Below are 25,000 nucleotides of genomic sequence, written 5' to 3'. Positions count from 1 at the left end.
TAATAAATGGACAGAGCCCAGTCTTAAAGTCAATCAGCGGAGTTTATTCACGAGAGTACTGAACACGATACAGTTTACCACAGGTTATAAACTGAAAATGACGTCATTAGTTCCAGTACCAACCCGTCTCTTCTCCCACCCTGGTACAAAAGCAGTATCTCAAGCCTTCCCACATCGTCTCCCTACCAATTTAAAATAATTTATGAGCCAAGGTCTTCTTGTGTAGATAAGCATTCTAGCCAGTCTGAAGATATCGTTCATTCATTTCTACCAAGGAACAGACAGTCATTGTTCTAATCCTTGATTATATTTACACACATTATATTCAGTACTAGGATTAAGAAAGAAAATTCATACATCTATACAGTAACATAATAGTATTCTGATTAGTACATATACAGTAACATAATAGTATTCTGATTAGTACATATACAGTAACATAATAGTATTCTGATTAGTACATCCTGATTGAAATGTATACATAGTTAGTCATTATAGATACAAAATTCCCTTAACAGTCGTGCCTGTTAATGCAATAGAATCCTACTCCGATGCATTCTGAATACAACAACATCTCTTGCATAGTTCTGAATACAACAACATCTCTTGCATAGTTCTGAATACAACAACATCTCTTGCATAGTTCTGAATACAACAACATCTCTTGCATAGTTCTGAATACAACAACATCTCTTGCATAGTTCTGAATACAACAACATCTCTTGCATAGTTCTGAATACAACAACATCTCTTGCATAGTTCTGAATACAACAACATATCTTGCATAGTTCTGAATACAACAACATCTCTTGCATAGTTCTGAATACAACAACATATCTTGCATAGTTCTGAATACAACAACATCTCTTGCATAGTTCTGAATACAACAACATCTCTTGCATAGTTCTGAATACAACAACATATCTTGCATAGTTCTGAATACAACAACATCTCTTGCAGAGTTCGTTTTGTTTTGGTATGTTGTATTGAAATGGGCTAATATTGCGTTGATTCGATCACAATTTCCACAGTAAAGGGAAACGTGATAGTGTTAACTAACGGAAAACTCTAGAAAGTTGATTGAAGTTCAATCTCATGCCTCTCTGCGTGCTCTGATATTTATTCTGCACTGCAGTCCAGGGGGAGCTACGCATGCGCACTGCACACAGTTTAGAGGGGACATTGGTATTAACCCTTGTTTATGAGTGCTGGGTCGAAACGGTCATAGAACATGTCTGTCTCTCTCTCTCTCTCTGTCTGTCTGTCTGTCTGTCTGTCTGTCTGTCTGTCTGTCTGTCTGTCTGTCTGTCTGTCTGTCTGTCTGTCTGTCTGTCTGTCTGTCTGTCTGTCTGTCTGTCTGTCTGTCTGTCTGTCTGTCTGTCTGTCTGTCTGTCTGTCTGTCTGTCTGTCTGTCTGTCTGTCTGTCTGTCTGTCTGTCTGTCTGTCTGTCTGTCTGTCTGTCTGTCTGTCTGTCTGTCTGTCTGTCTGTCTGTCTGTCTGTCTGTCTGTCTGTCTGTCTGTCTGTCTGTCTGTCTGTGCTGTTTTGTTTCTTGGACTTCTTGTACGAATCAAACACACACAGATGAAAATATACCAGAGCTGGCATTGGTAGGAAGACTGACGGGGTTGGCTGTTGCTGGGTCAGCAGAGCTGCAGGTGTGGCCACTGTAGTACAGCCTGGTTAGCTCCTACAGCCACTGCAGCTGTACAAACACACACACACACACACACACAGTCACGCACACACACACACACACTCTAGAGGAGTGTGAGAAGAGAAACATCACCGGTGTGACCCACACACACACACACACACACACACACACACACACACACACACACACACACACACACACACACACACACACACACACACACACACAGGAAGCAGTATAAAACACATAGGGGCTAAATGAGTGATATAGGAGAGTAAAGCAGTCTATTAAAAGGGTATCAGCTACTGCCTCTCACTGTGTCATACACATTTTACCATGTGACACACACACACACGCACACACATGCTGTGTCATGACCACACACACACACACACACGTTGTGTCATGACCACACTCCTGACTATAAAAGTGTAACTACAACCAGACCTCCCAATTAACACCACTCTTTCATCTAGCTCCTCCCCCTCATTTCTCTTCCCTTCATCTCTTTCTCTCATTCTCTCTTCTCCCCTTCCACAGTCTGTTCTCACATATGTCCCTCTCTTTCTCTCATTTCTCCCCCTCCTTCACTTTCTCTTTCCCCCAGTTTTATCCCCCTGTATTTCACACAGTCTCTCTGCCACATCAGAGCTGGGCTCTTACCCACCTCTTTTTACTAGTGGATTTCACACAATTCTTTTATTTATGACTTTCTCTGTGTTTCTTTCTCGCTGTATGTTCATAGGCCCTGGTCTCTCTGCTCTCTTTAATTGGTCAAGTGGCAGCACAGTAATTGCTGGTTTATTCCTGCTTTATGCTTGTTTGTAATAAACTGTTTTTAAAAGTGTTTTCTCTCTTGCTCCACTAGTGTTCTAGAATGTTTATCTTCAGTCATCTCTCCTCTTCACAACCTCTCCTTATGTTACTTTTCCTTCCCTCTCTTTTTCCTTTCTTCTACTACATCCTCCTTTCCTCCATCTATCCTCTTGTGCTTTCTTCTCTATCCCCTCACCTCTCTCTCTCCTCCCTCTCATCTCCTCTCTCTCTCCTCCCTCTCATCTCCTCTCCTTCTCCTCTCTCCTCCCTCCCTCTCATCTCCTCTCCTTCTCCTCTCTCCTCCCTCTCTTCTCATCTCTCTCTTCTCCCTCTCTTCTCATCTCTCTCTCTCCTCCCTCTCATCTCCTCTCTCTCCTCCCTCTCATCTCCTCTCTCTCTCCTCCCTCTCCTCTCCCTCTCCTCTCTCTCTCCTCACTCTCTTCTCATCTCTCTCTTCTCCCTCTCTTCTCATCTCTCTCTCTTCTCCCTCTCTTCTCATCTCTCTCTCTCCTCCCTCTCTTCTCATCTCTCTCTTCTCATCTCTCTCTCTCCTCCCTCTCATCTCCTCTCTCTCTCCTCCCTCTCATCTCCTCTCCCTCTCCTCTCTCCTCCCTCTCTTCTCATCTCTCTCTCTCCTCCCTCTCTTCTCATCTCTCTCTTCTCCCTCTCTTCTCATCTCTCTCTCCTCCCTCTCTTCTCATCTCTCTCTTCTCCCTTTCTTCTCACCTCTCTCTCCTCCCTCTTATCTCCTCTCTCTCGCCTCCCTCTCATCTCCACTCCCTCTCCTCTCTCTCTACTCCCTCTCTTCTCATCTCTCTCTTCTCCCTCTTCTCACCTCTCTCTCTCCTCCCTCTCATCTCTCTCTCCCTCTCCTCTCTCTCCTCCCTCTCTTCTCATCTCTCTCCTCCCTCTCTTCTCCTCTATCTCCTCCCTCTCTTCTCCTCTCTCCTCCCTCACTTCTCCTCTCTCATCTCCACCCTTTCTCTCTCCCTCTCCTCTCTCTCTTCTCGCTCTCATCTCCTCTCCCTCTCCTCTCTCTCTCCTCTCTTTCTTCTCATCTCTCTCTCCTCCCTCTCTTCTCATCTCTCTCTCCTCCCTCTCTTCTCCTCTCTCTCCTCCCTCGCTTATCCTCTCTCATCTCCACCCTTTCTCTCTCCCTCTCCTCTCTCTCTCTCCCCCTCTCTCCTTCTTGTCTCTGACTGGCTGTATAATTAGCAGGCTGTGCAGGGAAACGGTTGTTTTTAACCAGACCGTTTCTTGCGGGTTCACCACATACTTTATATTTAGCTTGGGCCAGAGTTACGCCTGAAAATGACTGAGTTCACTAACACTGGCTGCACTAGGCATTGTGTGTGTGTGTGTGTAAGTGCTAGCAGACTCTACCCACTAAGTGTCCAGTGGTCAAAACAGGTCACCACCAGACAAACAGGGTGTGGTTATATGATTGTGTGCATGTGTGTCCTTGTATGTGTACAAGCGTGTGTGTGTGTGTGTGTGTGTTTGTGTGTGTGTGTGTTGTCGCTGCACAACCTTTGTGTTTAGGATAGGTTGTGTGTCATGGTAACACCAGTTATGTGGTAGAGCTGTACTTTAAAAGGAAAGTACCAGCTGTATTTAATGACTAGACTGACTGACTGACTGTCTGATTGACTGACTGACTGTCGGACTGCCTGTCGGACTGCCTGTCGTACTGACTGTCGGACTACCTATCTGACTGATTGTCGGACTGTCGGACTGACTGTCTGACTGTTTGACTGCCTGTCTGTCTAACTCATATATGGTCAAGTCTGGCCTGATTACGCCTATGGTTATTTGTCATTTTAGGGGGATTTTTCAGGGTCTGTGTCACTATCCTTATCGCACCCAATCTGTTTCATAAACAGTTGTTGGAAGCGATCACACGCACGTCTTTGTCACTCTCCCTCTCACACCCAATTTCTGTTTTTCCCAACTGTGTTATTTAACTCTGAGGAACACTCTACATGATATATTATCTTCTTCTAGTGGCTGTTTATTTTAGATGTAGGGAAACTCTGTGTATACTAACTCTACCCTAATCTTACCTCTCTCTCTTTCTCTCCTCTATCCTCTCCCTCCCTCCCTCTCTTTCTCTCCTCTATCCTCTCCCTCTCTCTCTTTCTCTCCTTTATCCTCTCCCTCCCTCCCTCTCTTTCTCTCCTCTATCCTCTCCCTCTCTCTCTTTCTCTCCTCTATCCTCTCCCTCCCTCCCTCTCTTTCTCTCCTCTATCCTCCCTCTCCCTCTCTTTCTCTCATCTATCCTCTCCCTCTTTCTCTCATCTATCCTCTCCCTCCCTCTCTTTCTCTCCTCTATCCTCTCCCTCCCTCTCTTTCTCTCCTCTATCCTCCCTCCCTCTCTTTCTCTCCTCTATCCTCTCCCTCTCTCCCTCTCTTTCTCTCCTCTATCCTCTCCCTCTCTCTCTTTCTCTCCTCTATCCTCTCCCTCCCTCCCTCTCTTTCTCTCCTCTATCCTCCCTCTCCCTCTCTTTCTCTCATCTATCCTCTCCCTCTTTCTCTCATCTATCCTCTCCCTCCCTCTCTGTGTATACTAACTCTACCCTAATCTTACCTCTCTCTCTTTCTCTCCTCTATCCTCTCCCTCCCTCCCTCTCTTTCTCTCCTCTATCCTCTCCCTCTCTCTCTTTCTCTCCTTTATCCTCTCCCTCCCTCCCTCTCTTTCTCTCCTCTATCCTCTCCCTCTCTCTCTTTCTCTCCTCTATCCTCTCCCTCCCTCCCTCTCTTTCTCTCATCTATCCTCTCCCTCCCTCTCTTTCTCTCCTCTATCCTCTCCCTCCCTCTCTTTCTCTCCTCTATCCTCCCTCCCTCTCTTTCTCTCCTCTATCCTCTCCCTCTCTCCCTCTCTTTCTCTCCTCTATCCTCTCCCTCTCTCTCTTTCTCTCCTCTATCCTCTCCCTCCCTCCCTCTCTTTCTCTCCTCTATCCTCCCTCTCCCTCTCTTTCTCTCATCTATCCTCTCCCTCTTTCTCTCATCTATCCTCTCCCTCCCTCTCTGTGTATACTAACTCTACCCTAATCTTACCTCTCTCTCTTTCTCTCCTCTATCCTCTCCCTCCCTCCCTCTCTTTCTCTCCTCTATCCTCCCTCCCTCTCTTTCTCTCATCTATCCTCTCCCTCCCTCTCTTTCTCTCCTCTATCCTCTCCCTCTCTCTCTTTCTCTCCTCTATCCTCTCCCTCCCTCCCTCTCTTTCTCTCCTCTATCCTCCCTCTCCCTCTCTTTCTCTCATCTATCCTCTCCCTCCCTCTCTTTCTCTCATCTATCCTCTCCCTCCCTCTCTTTCTCTCCTCTCACTCCCTCTCTTTCTCTCCTCTATCCTCTCCCTCTTTCTCTCATCTATCCTCTCCCTCCCCTCTCTTTCTCTCCTCTATCCTCCCTCTCCCTCTCTTTCTCTCCTCTCCCTCCCTCTCTTTCTCTCCTCTCCCTCCCTCTCTTTCTCTCCTCTATCCTCTCCCTCTTTCTCTCCTCTATCCTCTCCCTCCCTCTCTTTCTCTCCTCTATCCTCCCTCTCCCTCTCTTTCTCTCCTCTCCCTCCCTCTCTTTCTCTCATCTATCCTCCCTCTCCCTCTCTTTCTCTCCTCTCCCTCCCTCTCTTTCTCTCCTCTATCCTCCCTCTCCCTCTCTTTCTCTCCTCTCCCTCCCTCTCTTTCTCTCATCTATCCTCCCTCTCCCTCTCGTTCTCTCCTCTCCCTCCCTCTCTTTCTCTCATCTATCCTCCCTCTCCCTCTCTTTCTCTCCTCTCCCTCCCTCTCTTTCTCTCCTCTATCCTCCCTTTCTCTTTTTCTTCTCTACCTTTCTGTCTTCCTTTTGTACCCACATTCCTTTGCTCCTCTCTTTCTCTGTTCTGTCTTTCCTGCTCACTCACTTGTTCTCTCCTCTGTCCTCCCTCTCCCTCTCTTTCTCTGTTCTGTCTTTCCTGCTCACTCACTTGTTCTCTCCTCTGTCCTCCCTCTCCCTCTCTTTCTCTGTTCTGTCTTTCCTGCTCACTCACTTGTTCTCTCATCTGTCATCTTATCACGTTTCAAGGTATGACCCATATGCAGACAGTGTTGAAGAAACAAAAGTTTACTCTTTCAACAGGGGCAGGCAAACAACAGGTCAAGGCAGGCAAACGACAGGTCAAGGCAGGCAAACGACAGGTCAAGGCAGGCAGGGCTCAATAATCCAGAGAGGGTGTAAGGCAGCAGAACAGCAGGCAGGCTCGGGGTCAGGTCAGGTAGAGGTCCGTAATCCAGAGAGGGTGTAAGGTAGCGGAACAGCAGGCAGGCTTGGGGTCAGGTCAGGCAGAGGTTGGTAATCCAGAGAGGGTGTAAGGTAGCGGAACAGCAGGCAGGGTCGGGGTCAGGTCAGGCAGAGGTCGGTAATCCAGAGAGGGTGTAAGGCATCGGAACAGCAGGCTCGGGGTCAGGTCAGGCAGAGGTCGGTAATCCAGAGAGGGTGTAAGGTAGCGGAACAGCAGGCAGGCTCGGGGTCAGGTCAGGCAGAGGTCGGTAATCCAGAGAGGGTGTAAGGCATCGGAACAGCAGGCTCGGGGTCAGGTCAGGCAGAGGTCGGTAATCCAGAGAGGGTGTAAGGTAGCGGAACAGCAGGCAGGCTCGGGGTCAGGTCAGGCAGAGGTCGGTAATCCAGAGAGGGTGTAAGGCATCGGAACAGCAGGCTCGGGGTCAGGTCAGGCAGAGGTCGGTAATCCAGAGTAGAGGCAAAGGTACGGGACGGCATACGGGCTCGGGGTCAGGTCAGGCAGAGGTCGGTAATCCAGAGTAGAGGCAAAGGTACAGGACAGCAGGCGGGCTCAGGGTCAGGTCAGGCAGAGGTCGGTAATACAGAGTAGAGGTAAAGGTACAGGACAGCAGGCGGGCTCAGGGTCAGGTCAGGCAGAGGTCGGTAATCCAGAGTAGAGGCAAAGGTACAGGACGGCAGGCGGGCTTGGGGTCAGGTCAGGCAGAGGTCGGTAATTTTGAGTAGAGGTAAAGGTACAGGACGGCAGGCAGGCTTAGGGTCATGTCAGGCAGGAAAGGTCAAAACCAGGAAACTAGAAAACAGGGACTATAGCAAAGACAGGAGCAAAGGACAATGCTGGTAGGTTTAAACAGACAAAATGAACTGGTCCTTAAACAGACAAAAGTTCCTGGTCAAGAACTACAAGAAACGTATGATCTCTGTAATTGCAAACAAAGGTTTCTGTACCAAATATTAAGTTCTGCTTTTCTGATGTATCAAATACTTATGTCATGCAATAAAATGCAAATTCATTACTTCAAAATCATACAATGTGATTTTCTGGATTTTTGTTTTCGATTCCAACTCTCACAGTTGAAGTGTACCTATGATAAAAATTACAGCCCTCTACATGCTTTGTAAGTAGGGAAACCTGCAAAATCGGCAGTGTATCAAATACTTGTTCTCCCCACTGTAGGTCCTGGATGGCAGGGAGCTTGGCCCCAATGATGTACTGGACCATACGCACTACCCTCTGTACACTACCCTCTGTACACTACCCTCTGTACACTACCCTCTTGAAGCTCTCAACCTGCTCCACTTTCTTATCCGTATCTTTTTAAAACTGCATTGTTGGTTTGGGGCTCGTAAGTAAGCATTTTACTGTAAGGTTGTATTTGGAGCATGTGACTAATAAAATGTGATTTGATTTTGATTTACAGCCCCGTCGATGAGAATGGGGAGTGCTTGTCCTCCTTTTCCTGTAGTCCACAATCATCTCCTTTGTCTTGATTACATTGAGGGATAGGTTGCTATTCTGGCACCACCCGGCTAGGTCTCTGACCTCCTCCCTATAGGCTGTCTCGTCATTGTTGGTCACCAGGCCTACCACTGTTGTGTCGTCTGCAAACTTAATGATGGTGTTGGAGTTGTGCCTGGCCATGCAGTTGTGGGTGAACAGGGAGTATAGGAGGGGACTGAGCACACACCCCTGATGGGCGCCAGTGTTGCTACCTACCCTCACCACCTGGGGGCGGCCCATCAGGAAGTCCAGGATCCAGTTGCAGAGGGAGGTGTTTAGTCCCAGGGTCCTTAGCTTAGTGATGAGCTTTGAGGGCACTATGGTTTTGAACACTGAGCTGTAGTCAATTAATAGTATTCTCACGGAGGTGTTCCTTTTGTCCAGGTGGGGAAGGGCAGTGTGGAGTGCAATAGAGATTGCATCATCTGTGGATCTGTTTGAGCGGTATGCAAATTGGAGTGGGTCTAGGGTTTCTGGGTTAATGTGAGCCATTACCAGCCTTTCAAAGCACTTCATGGCTACAGACGTAAGTGTTACGGGTCTGTATTAATTTAGGCAGGTCGCCTTAGTGCTCATTTAACATGCTGATAGAAATTGTGCTCTTGGGCACAGGGACTATGGTGGTCTGCTTGAAACATGTTGGTATTACAGACTCAATCAGGGACATGTTGAAAATGTCAGTGAGACACCTGCCAGTTGGTCAGCACATACCCGGAGCACACTTCCTGGTAATCCGTCTGGCCCAGTGGCCTTGTGAATGTTGACCTGTTTAAAGGTCTTACTCACGTTAGCTACGGAGAGCGTGATCACACAGTCGCCCGGAACAGCTGATGCTCTCATGCATGCGTCAGTGTTGCTTGCCTCGAAGCGAGCATAGAAGTGATTTAGCTCGTCTGGTAGGGTCGTGTCACTGGGCAGCTCGCGGCTGTGCTTCCCTTTGTAGTCTGTGTAGTATGATTCAATCTTAGTCCTATATTGGCACTTTGCTTGTTTGATGGTTCGTCTGAGGGTATAGCAGGATTTCTTATAACCTTCCGGGTTAGAGTCCTGCACCTTGAAAGCGGCAGCTCTAACCTTTCGCTCAGTGCGAATGTTGCCTGTAATCCATGGCTTCTGGTTGGGGTATGTACGTACAGTCACTGTGGGGACGATGTCCTCGATGCACTTATTGATAAAGCCAGTGACTGATGTGGCGTTACTCCTCAAGGTCATTGGAAGAATCCCGGAACATGTTCCAGTCTGTTATAGCAAAACAGTCCTGTAGTTTAGCATCTGCTTCATCTGACCACTTTTTTATAGACTGAGTCACTGGTGCTTCCTACTTTAATTTTAGCTTGTAAGCAGGAATCAGGAGGATAGAATTATGGTCAGATTTGTCAAATGGAGGGCGAGGGAGAGCTTTGTACTTGTCTCTGTACGTGGAGTAAAGGTGATCTAGATTTTTTTCCCCTCTGGTTGTGCATTTAACATGCTGATAGAAATTAGGTAAAACTGATTTAAGTTTCCCTGCATTAAAGTCCCCGGCCACTAGGAGCGCTGCCTCTGGGTGAGAGGTTTCCTGTTTGCTTATTTCCTTATACAGCTGACTGAGTGAGGTCTTAGTGCCAGCATCTGTCTGTGGTGGTAAATAAACAGCCACGAAAAAAATGAAAACTCTCTTGGTAAATAGTGTGGTCTACAGCTTGTCATGAGATACTCTACTTCAGGCCATGATGTTTCAGATCCAACTCTAGAACAATATTTGTGTTTTATTGTGGTTTGGTTCAGGGCAACGGAAAGAGAATGTACATGTAAGCAGTTTGGGTCTTGAACCAGTATGTGCTGTTTTAACATGCTGACAACAGCACTGTGATATTTACCTAATAAAGTTATTTATATCTGTCTTTGTCCAGTACGGAGGCATTCAGCCCTGAGCGGGGGGCGAGGGAGGGTGCCACCAAAGTCATGATCGTGGTGACGGACGGAGAGTCACATGATGGGGAGGAGCTACCGGATGCTCTGGAGGAGTGTGAGAAGAGAAACATCACCAGATATGCCATCGCTGTGAGTACACACACACACATACACGCGGGCGCGCACACACACACACATATGCACACACAGAGATGCATGCACGCACACACACACACACACTGTTCCATAGAGCACATGAATGCAGCATGCCTGCTACACCACAAACTCGTTAACCAATATGGCGGACAGTCTCACCAACCAACCCCACTCCTGAAATAGCTGTATTGAAACAGCTTTTCCACCATACCACCTCACATACCCTGCATAACGTGAGAGCTAGCCATCCTGCCCATTCAGCCTCAAACTGGCCTGAAATAATGCCTGTGGTCTTTAAAATAGCCCCAGCAAATCACTAACTGAACCCCTCTGGCTTCTTAAAATAACCCAGTGGGTAACAACAGCTATGTCTTCCTGCCCAACCCCACCCCCCTAACACACACACACACAGACACACACATGCACACACCCCATCAGTGTCTCGAGTGATGTGGTTTTGGTGGTGTGGTGGAACAGACTCCAGTGGCTGAGCAGTCGGAGACTCTTCCCCAGCCCACAATATAAACACTGGGACCTGCAGAGCCACTGTCACCAGAGGAACCACAATATAAACACTGGGACCTGCAGAGACACAGTCACCAGAGAAACCACAATATAAACACTGGGACCTGCAGGGCCACAGTCACCAGAGGAACCACAATATAAACACTGGGACCTGCAGAGCCACAGTCACCAGAGGAACCACAATATAAACACTGGGACCTGCAGAGCCACTGTCACCAGAGGAACCACAATATAAACACTGGGACCTGCAGAGCCACAGTCACCAGAGGAACCACAATGTAAACACTGGGATCTGCAGAGCCACTGTCACCAGAGGAACCACAATATAAACACTGGGACCTGCAGAGCCACTGTCACCAGAGGAACCACAATATAAACACTGGGACCTGCAGAGCCACTGTCACCAGAGGAACCACAATATAAACACTGTGACCTGCAGGGCCACTGTCACCAGAGGAACCACAATATAAACACTGGGACCTGCAGGGCCACAGTCACCAGAGGAACCACAATATAAACACTGGGACCTGCAGGGCCACTGTCACCAGAGGAACCACAATATAAACACTGGGACCTGCAGGGCCACTGTCACCAGAGGAACCACAATATAAACACTGGGACCTGCAGGGCCACTGTCACCAGAGGAACCACAATATAAACACTGGGACCTGCAGAGCCACTGTCACCAGAGGAACCACAATATAAACACTGGGACCTGCAGAGCCACTGTCACCAGAGGAACCACAATATAAACACTGTGACCTGCAGGGCCACTGTCACCAGAGGAACCACAATATAAACACTGGGACCTGCAGGGCCACTGTCACCAGAGGAACCACAATATAAACACTGGGACCTGCAGGGCCACAGTCACCAGAGGAACCACAATATAAACACTGGGACCTGCAGAGCCACTGTCACCAGAGGAACCACAATATAAACACTGTAACCTGCAGAGCCACTGTCACCAGAGGAACCACAATATAAACACTGTGACCTGCAGGGCCACAGTCACCAGAGGAACCACAATATAAACACTGGCACCTGCAGAGCCACTGTCACCAGAGGAACCACAATATAAACACTGGGACCTGCAGAGCCACAGTCACCAGAGGAACCACAATGTAAACACTGGGATCTGCAGAGCCACTGTCACCAGAGGAACCACAATATAAACACTGGGACCTGCAGAGCCACTGTCACCAGAGGAACCACAATATAAACACTGGGACCTGCAGAGCCACTGTCACCAGAGGAACCACAATATAAACACTGTGACCTGCAGGGCCACTGTCACCAGAGGAACCACAATATAAACACTGGGACCTGCAGGGCCACAGTCACCAGAGGAACCACAATATAAACACTAGGACCTGCAGGGCCACTGTCACCAGAGGAACCACAATATAAACACTGGGACCTGCAGGGCCACTGTCACCAGAGGAACCACAATATAAACACTGGGACCTGCAGGGCCACTGTCACCAGAGGAACCACAATATAAACACTGGGACCTGCAGAGCCACTGTCACCAGAGGAACCACAATATAAACACTGGGACCTGCAGAGCCACTGTCACCAGAGGAACCACAATATAAACACTGTGACCTGCAGGGCCACTGTCACCAGAGGAACCACAATATAAACACTGGGACCTGCAGGGCCACTGTCACCAGAGGAACCACAATATAAACACTGGGACCTGCAGGGCCACAGTCACCAGAGGAACCACAATATAAACACTGGGACCTGCAGAGCCACTGTCACCAGAGGAACCACAATATAAACACTGGGACCTGCAGAGCCACTGTCACCAGAGGAACCACAATATAAACACTGTGACCTGCAGGGCCACTGTCACCAGAGGAACCACAATATAAACACTGGGACCTGCAGGGCCACTGTCACCAGAGGAACTACAATATAAACACTGGGACCTGCAGGGCCACAGTAACCAGAGGAACCACAATATAAACACTGGGACCTGCAGGGCCTCTGTCACTAGAGGAACCACAATATAAACACTGGGACCTGCAGGGCCACAGTCACCAGAGGAACCACAATATAAACACTGGGACCTGCAGGGCCACAGTCACCAGAGGAACCACAATATAAACACTGGGACCTGCAGGGCCACAGTCACCAGAGGAACCACAATATAAACACTGGGACCTGCAGGGCCACTGTCACTAGAGGAACCACAATATAAACACTGGGACCTGCAGGGCCACAGTCACCAGAGGAACCACAATATAAACACTGTGACCTGCAGAGCCACTGTCACCAGAGGAACCACAATATAAACACTGGCACCTGCAGAGCCACAGTCACCAGAGGAACCACAATATAAACACTGGGACCTGCAGGGCCACTGTCACCAGAGGAAACACAATATAAACACTGGGACCTGCAGGGCCACTGTCACCAGAGGATCCACAATATAAACACTGGGACCTGCAGGGCCACAGTAACCAGAGGAACCACAATATAAACACTGGGACCTGCAGGGCCACTGTCACCAGAGGAACCACAATATAAACACTGGGACCTGCAGGGCCACAGTCACCAGAGGAACCACAATATAAACAATGGGACCTGCAGGGCCACAGTCACCAGAGGAACCACAATATAAACAATGGGACCTGCAGGGCCACTGTCACCAGAGGAACCACAATATAAACACTGTGACCTGCAGGGCCACAGTCACCAGAGGAACCACAATATAAACACTGGGACCTGCAGGGCCACAGTCACCAGAGGAACCACAATATAAACACTGGGACCTGCAGGGCCACTGTCACCAGAGGAACCACAATATAAACACTGGGACCTGCAGGGCCACTGTCACCAGAGGAACCACAATATAAACAATGGGACCTGCAGGGCCACTGTCACCAGAGGAACCACAATATAAACACTGTGACCTGCAGGGCCACTGTCACCAGAGGAACCACAATAAAAACACTGGGACCTGCAGGGCCACAGTCACCAGAGGAACCACAATATAAACACTGGGACCTGCAGGGCCACTGTCACCAGAGGAACCACAATATAAACAATGTGACCTGCAGAGCCACAGTCACCAGAGGAACCACAATATAAACACTGTGACCTGCAGGGCCACAGTCACCAGAGGAAACACAATATAAACACTGGGACCTGCAGGGCCACTGTCACCAGAGGAACCACAATATAAACACTGGGACCTGCAGGGCCACTGTCACCAGAGGAACCACAATATAAACACTGTGACCTGCAGAGCCACAGTCACCAGAGGAACCACAATATAAACACTGGGACCTGCAGGGCCACTGTCACCAGAGGAACCACAATATAAACACTGGGACCTGCAGAGCCACTGTCAGAGAAACGGGGGAGACTGAGAGAGAGAGAGACGGGGGGACCGAGAGAGAGAGAGAAAGAGAGAGAGAGAGAGACACACAGGGGGACTGAGAGAGAGAGAGACGGGGGGACTGAGAGAGAGAGAGACGGGGGGACTGAGAGAGAGAGAGAGAGAGAGAGAGAGAGAGAGAGAGAGAGAGAGAGAGAGGGAGACGGGTGGACTGTGAGAGAGAGAGAGAGAGAGAGAGAGAGAGAGAGAGAGAGACGGGGGCACTGAGAGAGAGAGAGACGGGGGGGACTGAGAGAGAGAGAGACGGGGGGACTGAGAGAGAGAGAGAGAGAGAGAGAGAGAGAGGGAGACGGGTGGACTGAGAGAGAGAGAGAGAGAGAGAGAGACGGGGGACTAAGAGAGAGAGAGACGGGGGGACTGAGAGAGAGAGAGAGAGACGGGGGGCCTTAGAGTGAGAGAGAGAGAGACAGGGGGACTGAGAGAGAGAGAGAGACGGGGGGAGACTGAGAGAGAGAGGGACAAGGGGACTGAGAGAGAGAGAGAGAGACAGGGGGACTGAGAGAGAGAGAGAGACGCGGGGACTGAGAGAGAGAGAGAGAGAGACGGGGGGACTGAGAGAGAGAGATGGGTGGAACTGAGAGAGAGAGACAGGGGGACTGAGAGAGAGAGAGACAGGGGGACTGAGAGAGAGAGAGATGGGGGGACTGAGAGAGAGAGAGAGAGAGATGGGTGGACAGAGAGAGAGAGAGAGAGAGAGAGAGAGAGAGACGGGGGGACTGAGAGAGAGAGAGAGAGAGACGAGGGGACAGAGGGAGAGAGAGATGGGGGGACTGAGAGAGAGGGAGAGAGAGAGAGACGGGTGGACTGAGAAAGAGAGAGAGAGAGAGCGAGACGGGGGGACTGAGAGAGAGAGAGAGAGACAGGGGACTGAGAGAGAGAGACAGGGGGACTGAGAGAGAGAGATGGGGACTGAGAGAGAGAGAGAGAGAGAGAGAGAGAGAGGGAGACGGGTGGACTGAGAGAGAGAGAGAGAGAGAGAGAGAGACGGGGGACTAAGAGAGAGAGAGACGGGGGGACTGAGAGAGAGAGAGAGAGACGGGGGGACTGAGAGTGAGAGAGAGAGAGACAGGGGGACTGAGAGAGAGAGAGAGACGGGGGGAGACTGAGAGAGAGAGGGACAAGGGGACTGAGAGAGAGAGAGAGAGACAGGGGGACTGAGAGAGAGAGAGAGACGCGGGGACTGAGAGAGAGAGAGAGAGAGACGGGGGGACTGAGAGAGAGAGATGGGTGGAACTGAGAGAGAGAGACAGGGGGACTGAGAGAGAGAGAGACAGGGGGACTGAGAGAGAGAGAGATGGGGGGACTGAGAGAGAGAGAGAGAGAGATGGGTGGACAGAGAGAGAGAGAGAGAGAGAGAGAGAGAGAGACGAGGGGACAGAGGGAGAGAGAGATGGGGGGACTGAGAGAGAGGGAGAGAGAGAGAGACGGGTGGACTGAGAAAGAGAGAGAGAGAGAGCGAGACGGGGGGACTGAGAGAGAGAGAGAGAGAGAGACAGGGGGACTGAGAGAGAGAGACAGGGGACTGAGAGAGAGAGATGGGGACTGAGAGAGAGAGAGAGAGAGAGAGGGGCACTGGGGAGAGAGAGAGAGAGAGAGAGAGAGAGAGAGAGAGAGAGACGGGTGGACTGAGAGTGAGAGAGATACTGGGGGACTAAGAGAGAGAGAGAGAGAGAGAGAGAGATAGACGGGGGAACTGAGAGTGAGAGAGAGAGAGAGAGAGAGACGGGTGGACTGAGAGTGAGAGAGAGACAGGGGGACTAAGAGAGAGAGAGAGAGAGAGACGAGGGGACAGAGGGAGAGAGAGATGGGGGGACTGAGAGAGAGGGAGAGAGAGAGAGACGGGTGGACTGAGAAAGAGAGAGAGAGAGAGCGAGACGGGGGGACTGAGAGAGAGAGAGAGAGAGAGACAGGGGGACTGAGAGAGAGAGACAGGGGGACTGAGAGAGAGAGATGGGGACTGAGAGAGAGAGAGAGAGAGAGAGGGGCACTGGGAGAGAGAGAGAGAGAGAGAGAGAGAGAGAGAGAGAGAGAGACGGGTGGACTGAGAGTGAGAGAGATACTGGGGGACTAAGAGAGAGAGAGAGAGAGAGAGAGAGAGATAGACGGGGGAACTGAGAGTGAGAGAGAGAGAGAGAGAGAGACGGGTGGACTGAGAGTGAGAGAGAGACAGGGGGACTAAGAGAGAGAGAGAGAGAGAGAGACGGGGGACTGAGAGTGAGAGAGAGACGGGGGGACTGAGTGAGAGAGAGAGAGACGGGGACTGAGAGTGAGAGAGATAGAGACGGGGGGACTGAGAGAGAGAGTGAGAGACGGGGGGACTGAGAGAGAGAGAGAGTGAGAGAGACGGGGACTGAGAGAGAGAGAGACGGGGACTGAGAGAGAGAGTGAGTGAGAGAGAGACGGGGGGACTGAGAGAGAGAGAGAGAGAGAGACGGGGATTGAGAGTGAGAGAGAGAGAGACGGGGGTACTGAGAGAGAGAGAGAGAGACGGGGGGACTGAGAGAGAGAGAGAGAGACGGGGGGACAGAGAGAGAGAGAGATGGGGGGACTGAGAGAGAGGGAGAGAGAGAGAGACGGGTGGACTGAGAAAGAGAGAGATAGAGAGCGAGACGGGGGGACTGAGAGAGAGAGAGAGAGACAGGGGGACTGAGAGAGAGAGACAGGGGGACTGAGAGAGAGAGACGGGGACTGAGAGAGAGAGAGAGAGAGAGAGAGGGGGACTGGGAGAGAGAGAGAGAGAGAGAGAGAGAGAGAGAGAGAGAGACGGGTGGACTGAGAGTGAGAGAGATACTGGGGGACTAAGAGAGAGAGAGAGAGAGAGAGAGAAAGAGAGAGACGGGGGACTGAGAGTGAGAGAGAGAGAGAGAGAGAGACGGGTGGACTGAGAGTGAGAGAGAGATGGGAGGACTAAGAGAGAGAGAGAGAGAGAGAGAGACGGGGGGACTGAGAGTGAGAGAGAGAGAGAGAGACGGGGGGACTGAGTGAGAGAGAGAGAGAGAGACGGGGACTGAGAGTGAGAGAGATAGAGACGGGGGGACTGAGAGAGAGAGAGAGAGACGGGGGGACTGAGAGAGAGTGAGAGAGACGGGGACTGAGAGAGAGAGAGAGAGAGACGGGGACTGAGAGAGAGAGTGAGAGAGAGACGGGGGGACTGAGAGAGAGAGAGAGAGACGGGGATTGAGAGTGAGAGAGAGAGAGACGGGGGTACTGAGAGAGAGAGAGAGAGAGAGAGACGGGGGGACTGAGCGAGAGAGAGAGAGAGACGGGGACTGAGAGAGAAAGAGTGAGACAGGGGGACTGGGAGAGAGAGAGAGAGAGAGAGAGAGAGAGAGAGAGAGAGAGACGGGTGGACTGAGAGTGAAAGAGAGACGGGGGGACAGAGAGAGAGAGAGTGAGAGAGAAAGACGGGGGGACTGAGAGTGAGAGGGAGAGAGAGAGACGGGTGGACTGAGAGTGAGAGAGAGACGGGGGGACTGAGAAAGAGAGAGTGAGAGAGAGACGGGGGGACTGAGAGTGAGAGAGAGAGAGAGAGACGGGGGGACTGAGAGTGAGAGAGAGACGGGGGGACTGAGAGAGAGAGAGAGAGAGAGAGAGAGACGGGGGGACTGAGAGTGAGAGAGAGACGGGGGGACTGAGAGAGAGAGAGAGAGAGAGACGGGGGGACTGAGAGTGAGAGAGAGACGGGGGGACTGAGCGAGAGAGAGAGAGAGAGCCCGGAAGACTGAGAGAGAGAGAGAGAGAGAGAGAGAGAGAGAGCGAGACGGGGGGACGGAGAGAGAGAGAGAGAGACGGGTGGACGGAGAGAGAGAGAGAGACAGGGGGACTGAGAGAGAAGAGAGAGAGAAATCTCAGTAAGACCAAAATAATGGTGTTCCAAAACAGGTCCAGTCACCAGGACCACAAATACAAATTCCATCTAGACACTGTTGCCTTAGAGCACACAAAAAACTATACCTACCTTGGCCTAAACATCAGCAGCACAGGTAACTTCCACAAAGCTGTGAACGATCTGAGAGACAAGGCAAGAAGGGCATTCTATGCCATCAAAAGGAAGATACATTTCAACATACCAATTAGGATTTGGCTAAAAAATACTTGAATCAGTCATAGAGCCCATTGCCCTTCATGGTTGTGAGGTCTGAGGTCCGCTCACCAACCAAGACCTCACAAAATGGGACAAACACCAAATTGAGACTCTGCACGCAGAATTCTGCAAAAATATCCTCTGTGTACAACGTAGAACACCAAATAATGCATGCAGAGCAGAATTAGGCCGATACCCACTAATTATCTAAATCCAGAAAAGAGCCGTTAAATTCTGTAACCACCTAAAAGGAAGCGATTCCCAAACCTTCCATAACAAAGCCATCACCTACAGAGAGATGAACCTGGAGAAGAGTCCCCTAAGCAAGCTGGTCCTGGGGCTCTGTTCACAAACACAGACACCACAGAGCCCCAGGACTGTAACACAGTTAGACCCAAGCAAATCATGAGAAAACAAAAAGATAATTACTTGACACATTGGAAAGAATTAACAAAAAACAGAGCAAACTAGAATGCTATTTGGCCCTAAACAGAGAGTACACAGCGGCAGAATACCTGACCACTGTGACTGACCCAAACTTAAGGAAAGCTTTGACTATGTCCAGACTCAGTGAGCATAGCATTTAGACAAACTCCCATATATGTTTGGTGAAATACCACAGTGTACCATCACAGTAGCAAGATTTGTGACCTGTTGCCACAAGACAAAGGCAACCAGTGAAGAACAAACACCATTGTAAATACAACCCATATTTATGTTTATTTATTTTCCCTGTAAACATATGTTTCGCACACCAATAAAATCCCTTAGATTAAATTAGAGAGAGAGAGTGAGAGAGAGAGAGAGAGAGAGAGAGAGAATCTCCAGGGTCTTGCTGAAATGTGGTTTCACTGTGACGGCTGCAATGTTTTGATGTTGTTGCTCTCTGTCCTGCTGCCAGTGTGTGTAGGACAGAAAACAGCCCTTTGGGGAGAGCAGAGCAACAAGCTCTCTAAAATAACAGCCTGTGTCGTGTTTTATACATCAGCCTGCCTGCCTGCCGACTCACACAGGATTTACAGTCAACAAGGGGGGGGGGGGGTCAAAGGGTGTGTGTTTGCCTGTTTGCGAGTTTGTTTGTGTGCATGTGCCTGTGTACATTTGCAGTAGCTATAACTTCACTGTATGTTTTGAATAGTTAACAAGCTACCTCCCGCTGTCTGTATTTCTGTCCTCCCTCTCCGTTCGTGTCTCTGAGGACAAACCAGCAGCAGCTGGCAAGACCAACGGAATTTCTCTGCTTCTATAATATCTCCATGTATACATTTATAGTGTAGGATTCCTTCACTTTAAACCCTCCCTCCCTCCATCTCTTCCTTCCTTCCTTCCTTCCTTCCTTCCTTCCTTCCTTCCTTCCTTCCTTCCTTCCTTCCTTCCATCCCTTCATCCATCCATCCATCCATCCCTCCCTCCCTCTCCCTCTGTCTCTCTCTCTCTGTCTCTCTCTCACTCCCTCCCTTCCTCCTTCCCTCTCTCCCTCCCTTCATCCATCCCTCCATCCCTCCCTCCATCCCTCCTTCCTCCTTCCCTCTCTCCCTCCCTTCATCCCTCCATACCTCCCTTCCTCCTTCCCTCTCTCTCTCCCTCCCTTCATTTATCCCTCCCTCCTCCATCCCTCCCTTCCTCCCTTCCTTCCCTCCCTCCCTCCCTCCCTCCCTCCCTCCCTCCCTCCCTCCCTCCCTCCCTCCCTCCCTCCCTCCCTCCCTCCCTCCCTTCCTCCCTCCGTCCCACCCTTCGTCCCTCCCTTCATCCCTCCCTCCCTTCCTCTATATCTCCCTCTATCCCTCCCTTCCTCCATCCCGCTCTCCCTCCCTCCATCCATCCCTCCCTCCTTCCCTCCGTCTCCTTTGAATACAGAGAATTTCCTTATTTAAGATGGCAGCCAGAGTGACAGGGAAGGATTGTTGGGATTGGGTTTCTGGGGAGGAATGTGCTCCTTACTGCAGTGTTTAGGCTATTCTGTAGTACAGACTACTAACTGTAGCTATTACTATAACCTCCTCACACTAGAGAGCCCTACCACACCAGTCATCTCTCTCCCCTGTCTGGACCAATTCTTTCATTTTACGGTTTGCTAGAGCAGTATTTCCCAAACATTTTAGCTGACTCCATTTTTAGACAACCCCTTAGTTAGAACCCTATGGACAGTATCTGTTTTTAGACACCCCCTTAGTTAGAACCCTACGGACAGTATCTGTTTTTAGACACCCCCTTAGTTATAACCCTACAGACAGTATCTGTTTTTAGACACCCCCTTAGTTAGAACCCTACGGACAGTATCTGTTTTTAGACACCCCCTTAGTTAGAACCCTACGGACAGTATCTGTTTTTAGACACCCCCTTAGTTAGAACCCTACGGACAGTATCTGTTTTTAGACACCCCCTTAGTTAGAACCCTACGGACAGTATCTGTTTTTAGACACCCCCTTAGTTAGAACCCTACGGACAGTGTCTGTTTTTAGACACCCCCTTAGTTAGAACCCTACGGACAGTATCTGTTTTTAGACACCCCCTTAGTTAGAACCCTACGGACAGTATCTGTTTTTAGACACCCCCTTAGTTAGAACCCTACGGACAGTATCTGTTTTTAGACACCCCCTTAGTTAGAACCCTACGGACAGTATCTGTTTTTAGACACCCCCTTAGTTAGAACCCTACGGACAGTATCTGTTTTTAGACACCCCCTTAGTTAGAACCCTACGGACAGTATCTGTTTTTAGACACCCCCTTAGTTAGAACCCTACGGACAGTATCTGTTTTAGACACCCCTTAGTTAGAACCCTACGGACAGTATCTGTTTTAAGACACCCCCTTAGTTAGAACCCTACGGACAGTATCTTAGTTAGAACCCTACGGACAGTATCTGTTTTTAGACACCCCCTAGTTAGAACCCTACGGACAGTATCTTAGTTAGAACCCTACGGACAGTATCTTAGTTAGAACCCTGCGTACATCATCTGTTTTTTCTCTTTTAAGGGCTTATACTCTGCACATCTGTCTGTCTCTCTGTGGTTGTCCTTGATTCAGGTTATGTCCCCTACTGTACTGTACGGGGTTGGTGTTGGCAGCTCTCTCTCTGTCCTCTCAGATTGTCCTGACTCAGTAATATCTCTCCCTCTATATAAATGTTCTCTGTCCCTGTGAAACATGGAGGAGTTATTGGCGGAAGACGTAGAGAATATGTCTGTTAATGTTATCTCTCGCTCTACCTTTCACTTTTTCTGTCCCTTACATTTAACCCCTTCTTTCTCTCCCTTTTGTTTTTCTACCCTTCCCTTTAACCCCTTTCTCTCTCTCTCCCTCCCCCTTTATCTCTCCCCCTCTCTTTCCTCATCCCTTTCTCTCTCCCTCACTCTTTCTCTCCCCCTCTCTTTCCTCATCCCTTTCTCTGTTCCCCCTCTTTCTTCATCTCTCTCACCCACCACTCTTTCCTCATCCCTTTCTCTCTCCCTCCCCCTTTATCTCTCCCCCTCTCTTTCCTCATCCCTTTCTCTCTCCCTCCCCCTTTATCTCTCCCCCTCTCTTTTCTCATCCCTTTCTCTCTCTATCTCTCCCCCCTCTTTTTTCTCATCCCTTTCTCTCTCCCTCCCCCTTTATCTCTCCCCCTCTCTTTTCTCATCCCTTTCTCTCTCCCTCCAGGTATTGGGTCACTACATCCGCAGGCAGCAGGACCCAGAGACGTTTATCAGTGAGATCAAGTACATTGCCAGCGACCCTGACGACAAATACTTCTTCAACGTGACTGACGAGGCGGCACTCAACGACATCGTAGATGCACTAGGAGACCGCATCTTCACTCTAGAGGGTGAGACGGAGAGAGGAAGAGGAAGGGGGAGGGAGAGGGAGGAGAGGAGGGAGGGAGGTGAAAGTGCTGGAAAGAGAAAGGAGGGGAAAGGGTGTCTGTGTTCTGGAGACAGGGAGTAACTGCTTTCTTATTTAACCAGGGAGAAAGTTAGAAGAGAGAGGGATGTTACTCTCTTTCAATTGGGAAAGAGGCAAAAAGGGGGAATGGTGCCACATTTAATCCCAGACGGAATGAAAGAGGAAGGGATGGATAGATGCCACTACCTTGAAAAGGAAAGAAGGGCGCGAGCAGCTATCACAACACTTACAGGAACAAGGGAGGAAGACTGAGAAATTATGCCACCCTGAAGTCTGTAGGGAGCGAGGGAGGAAGGGAGTGGAGGATATGAGAGGATGGGGGAGGTAGATTCTGTATACCAGCTGGGGTCTTGAGTGAGGAGGGAGAGAGAGGGCACTAACCTGTGGTATCTAGATAGTGGCAGATTGGGGAGGGGAAGGAAGGGAGGGAATGTATGGAGTAAAGGTGAAAGGGGATAGAAGTAAAAGAACAGTATTTGAATTGAGAGTGAGTATTCATGTGTCAGAGTGGGCAGCACAGGATGCCACATTTAGTCCCATCACGGTATTCATGTGTCAGAGTGGGCAGCACAGGATGCCACATTTAGTCCCATCACGGTATTCATGTGTCAGAGTGGGCAGCACAGGATGCCACATTTAGTCCCATCACGGTATTCATGTGTCAGAGTGGGCAGCACAGGATGCCACATTTAGTCCCATCACGGTATTCATGTGTCAGAGTGGGCAGCACAGAATGCCACATTTAGTCCCATCACGGTATTCATGTGTCAGAGTGGGCAGCACAGGATGCCACATTTAGTCCCATCACGGTATTCATGTGTCAGAGTGGGCAGCACAGGATGCCACATTTAGTCCCATCACGGTATTCATGTGTCAGAGTGGGCAGCACAGGATGCCACGTTTAGTCCCATCACGGTATTCAGGTGTCAGAGTGGGCAGCACAGGATGCCACATTTAGTCCCATCACGGTATTCAGGTGTCAGAGTGGGCAGCACAGGATGCCACATTTAGTCCCATCACGGTATTCATGTGTCAGAGTGGGCAGCACAGGATGCCACATTTAGTCCCATCACGGTATTCATGTGTCAGAGTGGGCAGCACAGGATGCCACATTTAGTCCCATCACGGTATTCAGGTGTCAGAGTGGGCAGCACAGGATGCCACATTTAGTCCCATCACGATATTCATGTGTCAGAGTGGGCAGCACAGGATGCCATGTTTAGTCCCATCACGATATTCATGTGTCAGAGTGGGCAGCACAGGATGCCACATTTAGTCCCATCACGATATTCATGTGTCAGAGTGGGCAGCACAGGATGCCACATTTAGTCCCATCACGATATTCATGTGTCAGAGTGGGCAGCACAGAATGCCATGTTTAGTCCCATCACGGTATTCAGGTGTCAGAGTGGGCAGCACAGGATGCCACATTTAGTCCCATCACGGTATTCATGTGTCAGAGTGGGCAGCACAGAATGCCATGTTTAGTCCCATCACGGTATTCAGGTGTCAGAGTGGGCAGCACAGGATGCCACATTTAGTCCCATCACGGTATTCATGTGTCAGAGTGGGCAGCACAGGATGCCACATTTAGTCCCATCACGATATTCATGTGTCAGAGTGGGCAGCACAGAATGCCATGTTTAGTCCCATCACGGTATTCAGGTGTCAGAGTGGGCAGCACAGGATGCCACATTTAGTCCCATCACGATATTCATGTGTCAGAGTGGGCAGCACAGAATGCCACATTTAGTCCCATCACGATATTCATGTGTCAGAGTGGGCAGCACAGAATGCCATGTTTAGTCCCATCACGATATTCATGTGTCAGAGTGGGCAGCACAGAATGCCACATTTAGTCCCATCACGATATTCATGTGTCAGAGTGGGCAGCACAGGATGCCACATTTAGTCCCATCACGATATTCATGTGTCAGAGTGGGCAGCACAGAATGCCATGTTTAGTCCCATCACGGTATTCAGGTGTCAGAGTGGGCAGCACAGGATGCCACATTTAGTCCCATCACGATATTCATGTGTCAGAGTGGGCAGCACAGAATGCCATGTTTAGTCCCATCACGGTATTCAGGTGTCAGAGTGGGCAGCACAGGATGCCACATTTAGTCCCATCACGGTATTCATGTGTCAGAGTGGGCAGCACAGGATGCCATGTTTAGTCCCATGCCACCTGGCACTGGCAGAAGAAACATTAACCAAACATTCAACTAAACTTCATCTGAGAGTTAGGGTTAGGGTAAACCTGTTCCGCTTTCACCTCAGCAGAGGTCCCATTAGCCCCTCACTCAGTCACTGAACCCCCACACCACACAGATATGTGGTTGGGCACAGAAACATGAGAGGGTGAGACTCATGACTTTAATAAAATAATTTTTGAATCACATGATACGAAATAATAGCTTGGAGACAGAGAGATCTGCTCAACTAGATTTTTGTGTTGGATACTACAGAAAATGTGCTAGAAAGGTTTGTTAAACGTTGTTTTGATGTTTCTGTTTCGTCACAGGGACGCTGGGGTACAACGAGAGCTCCTTCAAGTTTGAGATGTCCCAGATTGGCTTCTCCACACACGTTCTCGATGTGAGTCCACCATGTGTGTGTGTGCGTAGTGTGCAAGCATGCGAGCTCACGCGTCATGTCATTGACTTGAATTTCTGATCTGTCATTGTACTGTATGTTTATCCCCCCTCTCCCATGCGTGTGTTTCAGGACGGCATCCTGTTTGGGATGGTGGGGGCGTATGACTGGGACGGAGGGGTGCTGAAGGAGGGCGCTGAGGGCCGCAT

At 49.7% G+C, this 25,000-nt stretch overlaps 1 protein-coding gene across 3 annotated transcripts in view; it reads left to right on the top strand.

Annotated features, from left to right (window-relative positions):
* Nucleotides 1-25,000, top strand: part of LOC110520814 (integrin alpha-10) — a 63,335-nt gene that overhangs the window by 23,709 nt on the left and 14,626 nt on the right. For all 3 annotated transcript variants that reach the window (XR_016492579.1, XR_016492580.1, XM_090224170.1), the window contains exons 8-11: nucleotides 10,137-10,287; nucleotides 21,954-22,119; nucleotides 24,721-24,794; nucleotides 24,924-25,000. The exon at nucleotides 24,924-25,000 is cut by the window's right edge and continues 68 nt beyond it. Coding sequence is in view for 1 of the 3 variants with exons in the window: in XM_090224170.1 (XP_090080296.1) it covers nucleotides 10,137-10,287; nucleotides 21,954-22,119; nucleotides 24,721-24,794; nucleotides 24,924-25,000 (468 nt within the window). In the remaining 2 variants the exon portion in view is untranslated. The remainder of the gene's footprint in view (nucleotides 1-10,136; nucleotides 10,288-21,953; nucleotides 22,120-24,720; nucleotides 24,795-24,923) is intronic.

Source organism: Oncorhynchus mykiss, chromosome 3, assembly GCF_057628025.1.
Source record: "Oncorhynchus mykiss isolate SJ-2025 chromosome 3, ASM5762802v1, whole genome shotgun sequence".
Classification (NCBI taxonomy): domain Eukaryota; kingdom Metazoa; phylum Chordata; class Actinopteri; order Salmoniformes; family Salmonidae; genus Oncorhynchus; species Oncorhynchus mykiss.
The sequence above is the reverse complement of the archived record's forward strand: the minus strand, read 5'-3'. Positions and strand labels throughout refer to the sequence as shown.